The following is a 17,934-nucleotide window of genomic DNA, read 5'->3' on the forward strand; positions in this document are numbered from 1 at the left end:
CCTGACACATACCAGCCTGACGCTGCGACTGAAACCTTTGCTATCTTCAAGCAGGTGGTTCCCTCTCACGCTGCTCAAACACCTAAACAACATTTTAACCATCTCACAAAGCCTCCTAAAGATCTCAAGACCTCGGGACTGAAAAAAAAAGAAATGAAAAAGCATGCCTTGGAAAAAAGCTTATCATACAGCATCGAGTGGCATCGTCGAGCGATTACACCGGTAGCACTCATGGCCAGAGGTGCGCACAACTGGGCTTATCACTCACGAATATGCCTATTCAAATTGGGCCATATGAAAGATTCTCTAATCCGACAGAGGATCTCTCTGATACCAGGATGGTTGATCTCCTTTTGAAATCTACTGTGAAGTATTGGTAACAATGATCTGTAACCCCCGCAGCAGGGTATTGCTGCCCGGAGCTATGTTTTCATTGCCTTTCACATGCCTAATGTCACTGTTGATATGTTTAATGTGAATATCAACACATAGGGGCTTCTTCCCTCCATGGTCATGGTAGGGTGATTAAAAAGCTCCAATATCATAGTGGAGGCGGGAATGAATCTCCTTTAAATGTTAATCATCCTGAGGTAATGCTGTAGTGCCTTCCCGGTCAGCAGCCCCGGCAAGTGATCACTGTAACATTCTAATGAGAAGGAAAGATACCTGGTAATTGAGGAAGGTAAGGATAAACATGAAAAGAGATATTTACCTGAATTAATAAATATGCAATATAGCCTTGTAGCAATATATATATATATTTTTGCGAAACAGCACGGTAACAAACTTAAACAAGATATAGGGTGTGGCAATGGCCATCTTTTAGAGATATGGTGGACAAATGAAAATTTGGTGGTACAACCTCAATAAATCCAGCTTTAAGGTGGTTCCATTGTTCCTACCCCAAGTGGTTTGGGATAGGAATTGGACAAAGTGGCCTGTAGTCTCAGCAAAGTCTCCAGGGTCTGTCCTTAAACACCATATGCAGGAGAGATTTCAAAACGGTCGGGATAACCTTACAATGTCAAGTGAGAGGAGCTGGTTAAACTGTGCCTTGGATGTTGCTCAGCAATTGGGGCAAAGTGACGAGGACAGGTGTGAGCAATGTAGTGAAATGCTTTGTGTTTTCCCTCTAGCGATTGTAGCAAATGGAAATCCTGTAGTGAAGTTTAATCCTATATTTGCTGTCTAATATGACGACATTGGAAAGTCTTATGGCAAGTATCCACCAAGAGGTCAAAGTTTTGCTGGAAATTGGCTCCTAAAACAGGATGGTGGACATCCACAATGAAACTAGTAGAAGCTTCGTGTGAGCCTAAGGTTGAGCTTCAACATTGTCCTTTCAAAGGACTGTAAGATCACTGTCTACGATTTCTTGCCTTTCTGTAGTCTTTGGGAAAAAAATATGCTGGCCTCTGAACCAATGTCCACAAGAAATGACTTTCCTGATACTTGATTACAAACAAAAACATAGGCATCAAACTGAGAAAGATCAAGTAGTGCTAGATGCTGGGAATGCCTGAAACTGTTGTTCCCGGATACTTTTTGGAAGGGGATGGGTACATCTTTAGGGCGGGATCCATATATCCTGTCATGGTAGCTGACTCGGGGCTGCAATTCGTCCGAAACGACTGATAGGTAGAGTGGCAGCAAAAGTGATTCTGCATTGTGGCCTCGAGCCAGCTTATGGCATGAGATCCTGTGAGTTTCCACATCTTGTTCTGAAAGTTTGAGGCCGGAGTAGTGCGGTCCAAAAACAAACATTGCAAACAACATAAATCTCTGAATTTGGCGCTCTTCATGTGTCAAAGTACCACTGAGTACTTGGGGTCTACTCAGCTGAGTAAGACACTGTTCAGGTGTAGGAAGCTGAGCTGGTCGTGTTGAGGATCAACATCTGACGTTCTGGGATGTGCCATTCGTAGAGTCGCTCCAAAGTGGCAAAGTGTAGCCTAGGATTATCCAGGAATTGAGTTATTGTTGTGGTACCATGGTAAATATTTTACAGGGTTACCAGCTCAGGATGGTAAGGCACAGTACTCAAATTAAACATGTAACAGTGTGTATTTATCTGTTTTATCATATATGTATTTTTTTCTAATTATGCAAAATGACCCCATAACTAGCAAGTTTATTATTTTTATCACCTATTGGAAGTAAATGTTTTTGCATTTTCTAAATTTTGTGATGTACGAAAATAATAAAGGCCAACTAATCAACAACTTAATGACTTGCCTGGAACCACACATTACCAGAGAGGGAATGTGGGGAAACAGGTATTCCCTCGCAATCCCTTGGATAAGTGAAATTATTTTTCACAGATAGAGCAACTGAATCAAATAGTTATGTATAGACCCAGATTTATTTATTTATTATTATTATTTTTAAAATTGTATTTATCTATTTATTTTGATCTTTGTTTTGTAAAGAAAAAAAAAAGAAAAAAAAGAAGAGACATATGACAATCAGATAAAGATCTTAGTTGTATACAGTGATTAATAATTCCACAGATGAACAGCATATGTATATTGGCACTAATCTGCCCTTGGAGACAACTTTGGGAAAATGTAGACATTTTAATTTAGAAGTAAGGAAAATGTGCATCGGCCGGGAATCGAACCCGGGCCTCCCGCGTGGCAGGCGAGAATTCTACCACTGAACCACCGATGCTTGATAATGTAAGTATGGAAATGAAGTTTGAGCATGGATTTCATCAAAAATCAAGATTTTGGTTAGGACACTTTTATCTGCCCGATACACTCAAATTATTTTAGGTACTTGAAAAGAGTATCCATGGAAGAAAATATAAATTGTATTTAGTTTTCCAGTAGAAATTTTCTGTAAAAGTAATCTACATTCTAGTCTGTCAATGGTTATAAACAAGTCAAACAATAAGGTAGACTGAAAAGACCTATAAGATTATATAAAACCACCTCGGATTTATGTTGTCCTCTGTTTTTTTTTTTTTTTTTTTTTTTTTTTTTTTTTTGACAGATGTTTCACGTGTGCTCAGCAGCAAGGATTTTATCAGTAGGACCTATTGACCTGATTTCCACATTCCTTGAATTGTCGGGAAAATGTGTTTGTCTTGTTAATACAATTAATATCAACACTGTTATAATTGTTGTTAATGTTACGATTATTAAATTGTTGTTAATAGCTTGATAACATTTAAGACAACGAAATAATAAAAAAAAAAAAAATCCAAAAGCCAATGAAAAGGGTAAACAAGTGAAATTGGTAGGACTAATAATTGACTCCTTGGTGACTAAGCACTTGTAATGCCATCTGTGTGTAAATACAATAAAAAAAACTTACAGTGGACATGGCAAGGCCGAGTATCCCGATATAATTTTTAAAAATATCCTCCGGGTACAAAAGTTCTTCCATATGAAGAACTATCTTTTTTTTTCTTTCTTTTTTCTTTTTTAATTCATACGAGATGGAAATTGCGTAACTCGATAAAAACGGAACAAACAAAACATAATATAAATTAATAAAGTGAATGGAGTCGGTCACATTTCATTCAGAAAGATGGTCTGGATGGAATTGCTGCATTAACAAAGAAAAAAAAATCAATCTTTTCTTTGCTATGTCGTTCTCCTATACTGCAACCTGTCGTAACATAAGCAAAACTGCAAACATCTTGATATTTGATTATAGTATTTATGTACCCTCCCCCCTCCCCATCCCCAAGGCTAAGATGTCTTTATATATGCAAATCATTAACTGTATATACACTTTTGATATCATTTACATTTACATATATGCATAGACGCTCGCGCGCGCGCGCACGCGAGCACACACATATATAAATATAGATAGATAGCTATATGATTATAATTTTACCTGTGTTTGGTCCGTCCGTTATCTTACGTTTTACTGCAGAAAACATTCTGCGAGCATTTGACTTCGGACTTTAAGTTTCTTCATTTCAATATAGAATGTGGATCGTATGTCTGGAATCATATTCCATGTGACTGAAAGTTAAGTAACTCGTAAAGTAGGTGGATAATTAATATTCCAGATATTAGAATGACACAAACCCGCAACACACACACAATAAAAGATCAACATTTAATGGTAAGTGACATGAAACATGTGTACCAGAATAATCAGGTAAAAATATTGGAGATCGAAGATGAAAAGTACTAAATGGACTAGCAAGGTTTTGGTTCCCTTCTTGTGGCAATCAACCTGAATCGTCGCCCAGAATGCAGTAACCCGTTTATAAAACACACTTAAAAATAACGGAATCGCCTTTCAAGGGATAGAAATAATTAATAATTTTGCTACACATGAACCACTAGACCACAGTCAGAAAGTGGGACTATAAGGGAAAATGATACAAAGACAAAGACCATGCCCCTCTTTAATCGTGGTTCGGGTCAACATCCTTGACCTATTTTTTAGCCCAGCACAGGATATTGCTGAGGTCCAAGAAGTGGTATCGCAGATTGGCATTTCGTGATATGCTGCTGATCCAAGCATGTCTTCAGTCCCAGAGAGTTTTTGAGCTGAATGGCACCGCTAGTACTAGTCAGAAGAAATTGTCTCTTCTGCTGTACAAACTGGAAGTAGCAGATAGTTCACTACAAAAAGAGGAAAGAGGAAGGACATCAACTGAATCTGCTGAATTCCAAAAAACAAAAACCAAGAAGGGTCACACTGTACCTGAACCAGCCATACCTATAGGAACTGACAAGTGGTATCATTTTATAGTATTTAGTGAGAAAAAGGGAAGATATAAGAACCTAGGCCGTTATGGAAACTAATTATTATAAATGTAAAGTTAATATGTGAATTACGATTAAATCTTATTGTTTCCTGGAGCATCACGAAAAGGGGTTTGCGCTCATGAGTGCCAACGAAAGAACATAAAGATAATTAACTTTTATAATGTATCGGCGTTTATATATATATAAGTGTCAAAAAAGTATCAGTCTATTGCTTTCTAAATACAAATGTTGAATGTTTTTCTACTGACTTCTAAATGGTATTTTTGGGCTATAAGGAACATTTTGCTTTAGAAGTGTTAGATCAGAGACGCAAGAGTTTAGAAGGAAATATTTAAAAAAAAGTGTCATTTTATTTTCATAAAGTAGTAACCGTTTGATACTTCAACAGAAGTCTACAATATAATCACACCTGCATGTGTCTTTCATGCCTGATGTTACCTCAGGGTAATATACCTATACCTTTATAAGATGGAATGGAAATTTCACCAAACGACCCAGGAAGGTTATCCACAAAATATAATAAGCATTCCAACCTTAAATATCTTTTCTGGTCATAAAAATTAATACAATATAGGGTTAATTTGAGCCAGTCCAGCTATTCCAACAGTGTCAACGGGAGTTAATGATGTCCTTTGTTCTGCCAGACAAACAGAGAAGAAAGATGAAGAAAGGAATGAGGCAAAGGAATAAAAGAGAGAGAGGGGCGGGGGGGGGTACAGATAATGAATGATAGATCTAAAGAAAAGGGAAATAGAGTAAAAAGAGAGAATGAATAAATGAAATAGGAAGCAAGAGAGATGGAGCCTTTCATAGACGTAACAAGGCCTTTTGTATTTTCATTATCATTACTGTGGATGTTATTCTAAAAGCAAAAAGGAACTCTGTCCAGTTATCCCCACCACATATTAGTATACTATTGTCATAGTGGTTCTATTATATTGCATCAAAATCATTTATAGTGTTATTATTGTTAATGGTCATACCTCTGAAACAACCACTTTAATGTGGTTTGTTAAGTACATTTATAAGGAATATAAACACGAGTCTTTCTGGGGCCCAGGGCCGCACATATGAAAAGAAATTAACTTCGAGGATTTTTTTTTTAAGAAGAGGTTTGTGTTGGAAAATGTGCATCGGCCGGGAATCGAACCCGGGCCTCCCGCGTGGCAGGCGAGAATTCTACCACTGAACCACCGATGCTTGCCAAGTAGAAATTAGGATTTGACCTGGCACGAGGGGTTAATCACTATTTTGTATTGAACTTCTCACAAGATGTGCCACTGGCGCACGCGCGCGCGCACACACACATATAAATATATATATCATATAAATACATATCCTTTATATGTATATATATAATTATATAACTATGATATATGCATAATACATACACAGACGTGTATATATATATGTATAATTTATTTTATATATGTTATATATATTTCATATATATGTTACATTAATACATCACACACACAAACATATATGTATATGTATATATTAATACATATATAAATGTTATATATATATTATTAGATATACATGTTTAAATTTATATATATATAGATGGACATATTAATACATATATAATATATACATATAATATGTATATAAATTTATATATGTATATATATTTTACTCAGATAAAGATATATTTATTATAAAAAGTATATATAAATTCATATAGATAATGCATATATCATATACATAAAAATATATGTATACATGTATTTGTGTAATGCATGTATGTATATATATAAACATATATGCATATTTCTTGATCTTCCTATCTATTTATTTTAACTACTTTTCAGCATAATTTCTTCACATAAAATAATGTAATACTATCACAATATATTAAAAAGATCAGTACACGGCAAACACTATAGAATGCACGTGTGTCAGCTGAAGACTACACTACCTGTTATAAATTTCTCAGAAAATACTGTACGTGCAGAAACGAGTGTCTTCTGTCACGAGCGAGTTGCTAATCAACGAGATTAGGTTGTTGATGGCTTGTCCCAGATGGGCGGAGCTTGTTCCTTGGTCATGATTGGGTGAGGACAACGAGAGGAGGAGCCAGTCGTCCATCGCTTCTGATTGGTTAACACTAGCGGGAGGTGGATCTTGTATCTTTCCACTGGAGAAAGGGGGCTGGGGATTCGTAGCACCCACAGTACTAGGTTTGGCGATTGGATCCTCATGACCTCGAAGTTTCAACCTCGGAAATGATAGGCGATAATCAGAGAGAGAAAGAGACGGCGTTGGGGTTTTAGCGAGAATGACCATAGGTAAAGCTTTGGCTATAAGAAGCTTGAGGTCAGAGGTCAGTAGGGTCTACATGTTTTCCATTAATCTGTATTATTTTGTTATTTGTTATTTTATTATTGTTCAACCTCTACTGAATATTATTTCATATAATTATACTAGTGTTTAAGTTTGGATATCTCTTGAGTCCAGTAAAAGAGAGAGAGAGAAAAAAAAAAAGAAATTCACAGAAAATTGTATTTCTTCCCAAAATATATTTCACACAAGTTGACATATTTCCTGAAATAGCAATGTTAAGCATAACACATGTCTGACTCTCTTTAGACATCTAAAAGTACAATCTTAAGGTTTGTGGAGATTATCTTACTTTTTCACTCGACATCCACTCGATGTCACGGATGACCTCGCTCTAGTTTAAACTAGCCCACATATCAACTGCCAATACAAATAGTTTAAGTAAATGAGCAAAGGTGTATAATTATGATCAAGAAAATCATTGATCGTGAAAGGTGGTACACGCAAGATGTCACGCTATTCTTGTGTAAAGGGTTTTGTTTGCATCTAGGCAACCTTATCATGTGGAATGTCACGGGGCAGGTCAAAGTGCTGTAGCCTACATTATCAAACATCGGTGGTTCAGTGGTAGAATTCTCGCCTGCCACGCGGGAGGCCCGGGTTCGATTCCCGGCCGATGCACATTTTGACCAACTTCTCTTGATATTAACGGATACACAAGTTCGTTTTTCTTATATAGAATAATGATGGATACGTAGAATTCTCGTTTACCCCACACGAGGCCCAGGTTCGATTCCTAACCAATGGACACTGCCTTAATTTTGTTCTTATTTAACAATGATACATAAGTCTATCTTTAAGAAATAATTTACACTTAATATAAATACATAATTGTAACCGTGTAATCGAATATTGTGCATTGCTGTTATCATGGGCATTTGCTTTTTGCGAGATAACTGTAATAACTTCTGATGTACTCTTTCTTTAGCAGAAAAAAATCCCAGATGCTATGACCAATACAGTGATTTCCTCCCACTCCTCATTCATGCATAGTAATCCACACACTGATGGGAAGATTATGGGGTCATGTGTTAATGAAACGGAAATGGCATGTAAACTGAAGTATATGAGGATTGTCAAGTATCATCTACTTGAGGGGCCGCACCCACTATGACCATCCAATAACCCCTCTCCGGGATGAAGAACATATAGGGGGGTGTACAGGGCCTAACACTAAGAGAGATACACACTACCCGGCGAGTGCCAGAAAGTTTGAATATGACATACTGCAATGCCTCCCAACAATACATATAACAACTTTACACTGCTTGCGTATGTACTATGCGCAGACAGTGATGGCATGGGTACTTTTGTAATAAGCATTTTTGCTGCTTTAGTGCAATTCTCGATCTAACAGCCTGCTGGCATTCATTGCATTGCTTTGGCGCAAGAAGTCGACAGTGTCATATACTGTATTTAGTAATGGATTCTTTAGGAAATTATTTATAAATTTCAGTATTACTGAGATTCCAGCCAGAAAGCCCATGTGGCCATCTCTGCACAAAACTGACTAGAATGCCATGCACCATCTTTAAAATAAGTGGAAAATGATCACTTCCATGTACGTCTATTATGACTTGTCAAGTGAAAGTCAGATATACACTAACTGAAGCAATTGTCACGTCAGTAGTCGGGTATATCATATAGAGGTCTAGCTGCCCAAACGAATTTAAATCACCTAGAGGTAGCTATATGGATGATACAGTGAATAAATTGACTTATCATGCTAATAACATACTACACCTACTGAACTGTCTGCAGATGGATATGCTGAAATAAGATATTGATGTTCCACTACGTATCCCTATATGGTCCATTATTACACATTAGGCTTGAACTCGGGCACACACAACTGGGTTACATGAGGCTAGGTGTTATGCATCCCCTCATTTTGTTTGAACTCTGTGATAGCACCATGACATTGGAGGTCCGGCTACTGCTGATTCACATACTATTTTAAAGGATATTTAGCAGCTCCAAGTGCCAAAAGAGCAACTTCTTACCTATGTCTAATTTGTATAATGTTGCATGGCTGTGCAAAGGATTGGACTGAGCCTTTGTTGCAAGGACATCATTATAGCTATAGATGTTCAAGTAGATATAGTGATAAGGGTTCTAATGTCTCAGAAAGACGGGGATGCAGGATCTCTTTCAAAGACCTGTTTCTCTTATCCACTTTTTGTGGAACATCTGATGTCCTCTGGAACATCGCTTGATGAATAGGTGTGCAATGCAGGATATTACAAAACATGTTGGACTAGAACAGAGGCAATTTGAAACTTGCTTTTTCAATTTGCTTTCGTACTGTTTAGAAGTTTCAAGAGCTTATCCACAATAACAACATACTATGGGTAATCATCTTGGCCTATTGTTTCACACTTCATAGTCCTTTTTTGCGGTGGCAAAGGGGAGGTTGGGGGAGACGAGGTTAAATTTCCTATCTCCAGTCCTAGAGAATGAGGCATACATCACATTGACAGATTATAACGTTCTTGCTGTGAATATAAAAAACACCCAGATATATGATGGACATTCCATCGAAAGTCTTTACCCAAGATTCTTCTTACAAGTCAAATTTCGAAATTTACCTGATGAGACAAACAATGAATTGTGGAGACTTCCTCTTCACCTTCTTAAACATTTTTCTTATCCTCCCTTTCCCCATTAAGTCCAGCAAGGAGATGCTGTATGTTATGCAATAAAATACACACAACCAAAGGGGTAGTGAGGAAGAATTCGCAGACTCTACCCAGTACCGATAACAGTTCTTGGACCAGTTCCATGCAAACACGTAAAATTCTCCCTGGCCAAAGATGTAATAGACATGGGGGGGGGGGGGGGGGGATGCACCGTTGTCAGGCCTTGGTGTAACTTTGGTAAACAGAATATTCAGGTATTTATAAATAGCAATTGATACATTCCGTACAGATTTTCCGGTGTGTTTGTGCGTGTGTGTGTGGGGGGGGGGGGGGCACATCGTGTAAACATCCTTGAGAAATAAAACTATTATTTAGTTACGTACTTACCAAAAATAATTTCTAAAATGAATACGTACATCGTCAATACGAATGATTTAACTGTATCAGAAAGCCACTTAAGCGATATTTCTATCTTGCGGGTCGTCGTTATTGACGGCCCTTGGGATCACTAGCCGGCGTTCTTTTTCATTATTTATATACTTTCAAATTGCCTGTAATATGTCACGTAAAATTATAATTAGCTAGTACGTCAATCCGCTAATCGCATGGTCTACTGCATTCTCTCTGCTGCCTTTATCAACTCTATATATATATAAATATATATATATATATATATATATATATATATATATTTAGGAAATGGTATAGAAGAAAACAATCTTAGAGTGCCATATTCTATTGGGTGGCAAAGACAGAATAAGAAGTTTCCTTGTTTTGTGTCGTTCCCAGTGTTCTATATATGTGTGTGTGTGTATGTGTGTGTATATATAATATATATATATATATATATATATATATATATATATATATATATATAAACTACTTTTCCGGGTCCAGACTCTTCACGAGCTTTAATCTCAAATTTGTCCCTCTGTCATCTTACAAAGGAAAGGTGCCAAATATATCTAAAATAAGAGCTAAACCGCATGAGGGGGAGCACGAAGAAGGTAAATACTGCAGAAAAAAAGTGACAGAGAGCCTTCTGCCTCCAGCCACCAACGAGCAATGACCAGTAAAGTAGATTTTGGAAACCCGTTCGTTCGACTGTCATTAATGTTTGATCCCGTCTGTATCAATTGGTCTTACTTTGATGCTGTGATAGATTAGTTCATCAACTCTGAGATGGAGATATGAATTTAGTGAAATGTAAGGTTTATAAGAGATAAACATTTAATTGACAAACAAGCTATTTAGACCTGGGTGAGAAACGTTCATAATCCCAACTTAATACAGAAATCAGTAAAGCAGGCGTTACTGGTTAGTCTGGCCCTCTGCTTCACCTAGAGGGCCTATTGCAGTGTATTAGTACTCGAATCTCTACGTGGCCACAATCCAAGTTCAGACCACCTGAGTTTTAGTTTACGAAGCACCTGGAGGAAGGGTTGTGTTCACTTTGTTTATGTCGTGGTATTTGGTCTGTATTTTTTTTTTGTTTTACTCCCCCACGCTCTCTCTCTCCTTCTCTCTTCTTTCTTTCTCTATCTTGCATTCTTTCGATGTCTCTCTCTCTCTCTATGTGTGTGTGTGTTTGTGTGTCTGTGTGTATTTACAGATATATTCTTATATATGATATATATGTTTATAGACACACATACACAAACATACATATACTCGTATATATAAACATACGCATACGCGTGCACACACACACACACACACGCACACAATATATACATATATATGTATATATATATGTGTGTGTACATAAACAAATATATATCTCTATATGCATGTATATATACTCACAAATATGTATCTAATATATATCTATATATATATATATATATGTATAAATGTTTATATGTATGTGTGTACAAACATCTTAGTATCTATCTATCTATCTATATATACATATATAAATATATACACATATCTATATATTTATATGTATATATATAAATATGATATATATATAAATATATATTCATATTGAAGTGTATATATATATTTATATATACATATATATATATATTAGTATATATATTATATATGTATATATATATATATGAATATATGTTTATATATACATTTATATATATATAAATACATACACTTGTATACACACATAAAATATATATATATATCATTATATATATAAATATATATATGATATATATGTGTTTACATACATGCATATATATATATATTCATTATATATATAAACATATATACATGTGTATATATATAAACACATACATGTATATATATATATATGTATATATATATGTAAATATACATATACACACATATATAGATATGTAATGTGCGTGTTTTTGTATGCATGTATATATAATACCTATATGAATGTGCACACACATATAGATACACACACACATATATATAGAATATCAGTTGAAATTATATATGAAATATAATACTCCCCCACCCCCCTCCATGTAAACTTATACTTACAATTCATTCATAAGTTACCATTCAATCAAATGAATGAATGAATGAATGAATGAATGAATGAATGAATGAATGAATGAATGAATGAATGAATGAATGAATGAATGAATGAATGAATGAATGAATGATTCCACGACTTTCGAAGCATCGGTGGTTCAGTGGTAGAATTCTCGCCTGCCACGCGGGAGGCCCGGGTTCGATTCCCGGCCGATGCACATTTTCTTTACACAAATATTCTCATTGAAACCGTTTATATGAGTAATCGGTCTGTGTTGTGTAAACACAAGCAAGACTCGTGCTTGAGAATGCATGCGCTTATTCATTGATGTGTATGTGTATATACATTATATACATATTATATATATATATATAAATAGAGAGAGAGAGAGAGAGAGAGAGAGAGAGAGAGAGAGAGAGAGAGAGAGAGAGAGAGAGAGAGAGAGAGAGAGAGAGATAAAGTGATTGTTTTATGCATGTATATATGTACTATACCTCTATATATATCAATCTATATACACATACAATGGGCAGTATTCATAAAGAAAAGGATATGCTTATACTTGCAAAATATGAAGGAAATCCTTCTACTTGTATTCATAAACATTTCAAGCAAAAGCTTCTACGTTTAGAGCAAAAGCATATCCTTACAATCACATAAAAGTAAATGGTTATACATAAAGAAGACCCTTTACTTCATATAAAGAGCATATGCTTCGAAAAAGCTGAGTCTGGTCAGTAGCAGACTGCAGTTCGAAGAGAAAGGTTGTTCTGTCCGATTCTCAGCACGATGGCAGATTTTGTGGATGTGAGGCATGTTAAACAATACATGCCCCGTTTACCCACACTTGATCGTGATTTCAAGATGTTATTCCGTTTTGAAGAACAAATTTTTAGGCACCAATGAAGAAACTCGGGGAGGCGCCTTGTCATCTTTCCATAGAATGAAGATATGTTTGCGTTACCTCAGTGATCCTGGCTATCAAAAAGGTATCGGTCAAGAACTTGGTGTTAGCCAAGCAACGGTATCACGGACTGTGAATACAGTAGTTGATAGCATAATTGCTCATGCGAATGAATGGATAAAGTTTCCAACTACCAACAGAGAAATAGTAGAGGAAAAACAGTTATGGCAAAGGAAGTATAAGTTTCCGACAGCTATTGGTGTCATCGATTGTACTCACGTGGGGATACTGAAACCAAAGCTGCTTGGAGATGAGTACATTAATCGAAAAGGCAAGTCTACTCTGAATGTTCAAGCCACTTGTGATGCCAAAGAAATGTTCACTAGTGTTGATGTTAGTTGGCCTGGATCCGTGCACGACTCAAGGATATGGAGAAATTCACAAGTGTGTTAACAATTAAGAACTAAAGCTAATGCTGTGCTACTTGGTGATGACGGATATGGAATAGAGCCATGTCTCATGACTCCATATCGAAATCCTACATCCCCTGCTGAGGTAAAATATAACAAGCTTTTCAAAAAAGAGAGAGTAATAATTGAACGATGCTTTGGCCAACTGAAACGTCGATTTCCTATCTTACAATACGTTTGTCGCGTGAAGTTGGAAAATGTACCGAAAATAATCGTTACCTGTGTCGGGCTCCATAACATTGCAAAAACTTTTGGTGATCCTGACTTCGAGCCAGCTGAAGAGATACCAGAAGATGAAGAAAACCATGACAACAATCGTGATGAACTAGCTCTTCGCCAACAGGGACAAGAAATCAGGAACAACTTGAGCATTGTAATATACAACTTTAATAATTAAAAATAATGTTACAACTTACAAGGCATTTCTTAACCAAAATCGCTATTTATGAAATTAATGAAGTCACATTTTTGGAAAATGAAATTACATTTTCTGTTTAAACTAAACAAAAACTTAACTCAAATAACAGTTTTGTTCTGTTTAAACTAAAAAAAAAAAAACAAAAAAACTCAAATAAGTTTTTTCTGTTTAAACTGAAAAAAAACTTAACTCAAATAAGTTTTGACTTTAAACTAAAAAAAAAAAAAACTCAAATAACATTTTTTTGTTTAAACTAAACAATAAACCCCTTGATATAAACATAAACAACATAAACCCCTTAATCGTATTCTGACCTCTGCGATAATAATACCACCACAAGTACCTCGCCTGTGATGCTGATGGACAAGAGTGCTTTAGAGTGACAAAGGTAAGTTTACAATCACCATTAGCAGGAAGAAGAGAATGTAATGTTTCTGGTATTATTGTGCTGGTAACCTTGTAGTGTTGTCCAATAATGTTTCCATGAACCAAAATAAATATCTGGAGCTACTTTGTGATTGTGTGTTGAATTTATAAGCGGACGCGGTCTAGGGTTTATCTCGTGAACCTTTAACTTCTGCTTGGAGGATATCCTCGCAAGTAAAAGGTAATCCTTATGAATATGGAAAGAAAGATTTGCTTATACTTCTACCTTTTGCTTCAGAGAATTACCTTATACTTCTACCTTATGCTTACAAGGATATCCTTCATTTTTATGAATACCTCCCAATATACATGCATATATGTACATACATATATATTATATGCATAAATAAATATATATGTAAACATATACGTATATATATATATATATACATATAGGTAAAATAAAAATGTGACAGTTTCGAAACCCAACTGGATTCCATTTTCAGACCTGTAGTCTCATTTTCAATAAACCTAGTTTTTGCGTTGCGGGTTTTTCTACCATAGTATCAACATGGAATAGGGTTTTTCCATCCACACACACACACACACACGTATATATGCACACGCACGTATAACACACACACACACATCTTATATACATGTATACATATACATAAGATACTTATGCTTATATAATATGCCCCGCGGAGTAAAGATCCGGGTTGAGTATTCGATCGTGTTTATTCTGACGCACATACACACGCAGGGGCTAGCGTGTATAGAAGTACTTTGCTCCTATGGAAAAGGGAAGAAAAGTAAGAATGGGCATACGTAAACAACGAGAGGCAAAAAACACTCAGAAAAGGATCTAGCTCCCGAATGTATAAGCCAACCAATACTCTTCTTTAACTACGTAAATAGTAAGGAAAGGAAACGTGTGAAATCCGTAAGGAGATATTTCAACTATCATATGTTCAGGAAACTTATGTTGGAATGAACAAAGACCTTACAAAAGTGAATCAGAATATGGAAAAAAAATATATACATAGAGAATGAAGACCTACTTAAAAGGCCAGATGAGATCACTGACTGGGTTCTTAGGGAATGTGCTAAACTGTGAACCTTTACTTTCAATACTCCAAAATTCATTGAGACGAAGAGCGAGTGGAGTACCCCAAGGATCAGTCTTGGCGCCAATTATGTTTATTTTCATCAGTATTATAAGGTCACACAAAGTACCTATCTGAATAGGGACAAGTACCATGGGTTAATCATAACCAGAAACTTAATCCCGGATGATCATCAAATGCTACTACTGATTGAAAATATAATGAGAGCATTCATACTAGTCAGTATATTTTGTCAGCAACCCAAAAAGAATACTTGATTTTTATAAACCTGGCGACAATCAGGGCATCTTTATTAATATTTTGACCCAATGAATTTAGTAAATATAAACATCTAACTTTTCTGCCACCCTTGAGGAGCATACTCGCGACCCAGTTGAGAACCACTGACATATGTTAACGAAGATATGTTTAAGATCATTGCATCCATCATAACTTGAGTTCTATAATACGGTGAAGTGCTATGGACATACTTAACAAAGGATATTGGCAAATTGGAAAAAAAAAAAAAAAAAAAAAAAAAAAATACAAACTACAAAGACAGGCTACAGAAAATAGGATTTACTACTTTGGACGAAGGAAAAGGGTGACATAATTACATGATTATAGGAAGACTAAAATAAAACAAATGTGACTTTATAATTTCGAAGACAAGATGAATAAGGAGACAAGATGAAAAGTTGAAAATAAGAAGCGATAATATTTCAAAACGTTCAAATTTCCATACAAAACCAATATGGAACAATCTCCCTAATACCGCTCAGAGAAATTATTAGTCTTTAAGAGTAGTAAACAATAGAGATAACATATATGAAAATTACTGAGAAAATATCCCTGCAATAATACAAAAGCTGCTAGTGCCTGTCCGAAAACAATCATTTCAATAATATCCAATTCCTCGGTAGTATAGTGGTGAGTATCCCCGCCTGTCACGCGGGAGACCGGGGTTCGATTCCCCGCCGGGGAGGAATGTTTTTATACTTGGAATGATTTTGAACATGTGATGATTTTGTCTCTAGATACTTTGCTATAAGCTTTCTTATATGAATATAAATTCTATGTATTACAACGATTTTATGGAACCTGAGCACATTTAGTGCAGGAGAATAATGCTTGTTTTCAATAATTATTCATAATATCAGAATGATTATGGCAAATACCAAAATCTCATCATATTTTCGCATATAAAAGAATCAGATAACGGCAATCAAACAAGACAAAAACAAACAAATAGAATTGGCTCTTCGAAAACTTGCCTTTCTCAACTACCAATTCCTCGGTAGTATAGTGGTGAGTATCCCCGCCTGTCACGCGGGAGACCGGGGTTCGATTCCCCGCCGGGGAGGAATACTTTTGATTACTAATTAATTCAAAATAACATATGGAAATCATTATACAGAAAGGGTTTGTTTGTCTTGTTGTGGGGGTTTCATAATCACATGCTGTAAACTACATCCATAGTAAAATCAAGTCACGTATAAGAGAGTTGACATGTTTAGAAAACCACGTAAAAAACTAAAAATGTGCATCGGCCGGGAATCGAACCCGGGCCTCCCGCGTGGCAGGCGAGAATTCTACCACTGAACCACCGATGCATATAATTGATAATCGTAATTTCTAAGTTTATGTATATATCTATAAAACTACTGAATGGGAGCAAATTTGACAAAAAATGAAAAACAATCTTATACATACATGAATAATCTATATATGTATAAATACATAGTACATATGTATTTTTGTATGTATGTGTCTTTGTGTCTATGTATTTATAATATATTTACATACGAATATGCACCCCCTCCCCCACATACATACATATAACATAATATATATGTATATAAGTATATATATGTATACAGGCATATATATACACATATGTATACATATACATGCATATGTGATATCAATACATGCATAAACGCGCGTGCGCACACAAACAAACACACACGCATATATATATTATGTATATAAAGATATGGATACAAACATACATAAGCCTGTATGCATAACCTATATTGTTTACATATAATGTACAAATGTATATATGAATAAGCACACACACACAAACACACGTATACATAGTATACATATGTATATATACATGTGTACATATTCATATATATATACACATACATATATACATCTATATATGTATGTTAATATATGCATGCATGTGTGTATATATATAAGTATGTATATATACATATGTATGTATGTATGTGTGTATATAGGGATACACACACACTCACACACACACACACACACACACACACACATATGTGTGTGTGTACAAACATGTATATATATACAATATATATATAAGTATATATATGCATAATGTAAATATATAACATATATACACATATATATAATTCATATATACATATACACACATTATATATCTATATAAATATATGTAAATCTACAAGTGTGAGTGTGTGTGCTTGTGAATGTCTAT

General features: G+C 35.4%; 1 protein-coding gene and 7 non-coding genes across 8 annotated transcripts; 5 read left to right on the forward strand and 3 right to left on the reverse strand.

The window, feature by feature from the left end:
* Nucleotides 1-2,599: 2,599 nt before the first annotated feature.
* On the reverse strand, nucleotides 2,600-2,670 carry Trnag-gcc. The gene has a single exon. It is a non-coding gene; the product is annotated as a tRNA-Gly (tRNA).
* Nucleotides 2,671-5,868: 3,198 nt separating this feature from the next.
* Trnag-gcc lies at nucleotides 5,869-5,939 on the reverse strand. The gene has a single exon. It is a non-coding gene; the product is annotated as a tRNA-Gly (tRNA).
* Nucleotides 5,940-7,632: 1,693 nt separating this feature from the next.
* On the forward strand, nucleotides 7,633-7,703 carry Trnag-gcc. Its single transcript has one exon. It is a non-coding gene; the product is annotated as a tRNA-Gly (tRNA).
* Nucleotides 7,704-12,334: 4,631 nt separating this feature from the next.
* On the forward strand, nucleotides 12,335-12,405 carry Trnag-gcc. The gene has a single exon. It is a non-coding gene; the product is annotated as a tRNA-Gly (tRNA).
* Nucleotides 12,406-12,977: 572 nt separating this feature from the next.
* LOC125045814 (putative nuclease HARBI1) lies at nucleotides 12,978-13,959 on the forward strand. Its single transcript, XM_047643308.1, has 3 exons — nucleotides 12,978-13,000; nucleotides 13,158-13,536; nucleotides 13,753-13,959. The coding sequence occupies exons 1-3, from the start codon at nucleotides 12,978-12,980 to the stop codon at nucleotides 13,957-13,959; spliced, it is 609 nt and encodes a 202-aa protein (XP_047499264.1).
* Nucleotides 13,960-16,368: 2,409 nt separating this feature from the next.
* Nucleotides 16,369-16,440, forward strand: Trnad-guc. The gene has a single exon. It is a non-coding gene; the product is annotated as a tRNA-Asp (tRNA).
* Nucleotides 16,441-16,746: 306 nt separating this feature from the next.
* Nucleotides 16,747-16,818, forward strand: Trnad-guc. The gene has a single exon. It is a non-coding gene; the product is annotated as a tRNA-Asp (tRNA).
* Nucleotides 16,819-16,997: 179 nt separating this feature from the next.
* Trnag-gcc lies at nucleotides 16,998-17,068 on the reverse strand. The gene has a single exon. It is a non-coding gene; the product is annotated as a tRNA-Gly (tRNA).
* Between the last annotated feature and the right edge of the window lie 866 nt (nucleotides 17,069-17,934).

This window comes from Penaeus chinensis, chromosome 38 (genome assembly GCF_019202785.1).
Source record: "Penaeus chinensis breed Huanghai No. 1 chromosome 38, ASM1920278v2, whole genome shotgun sequence".
Classification (NCBI taxonomy): Eukaryota; Metazoa; Arthropoda; class Malacostraca; order Decapoda; family Penaeidae; genus Penaeus; species Penaeus chinensis.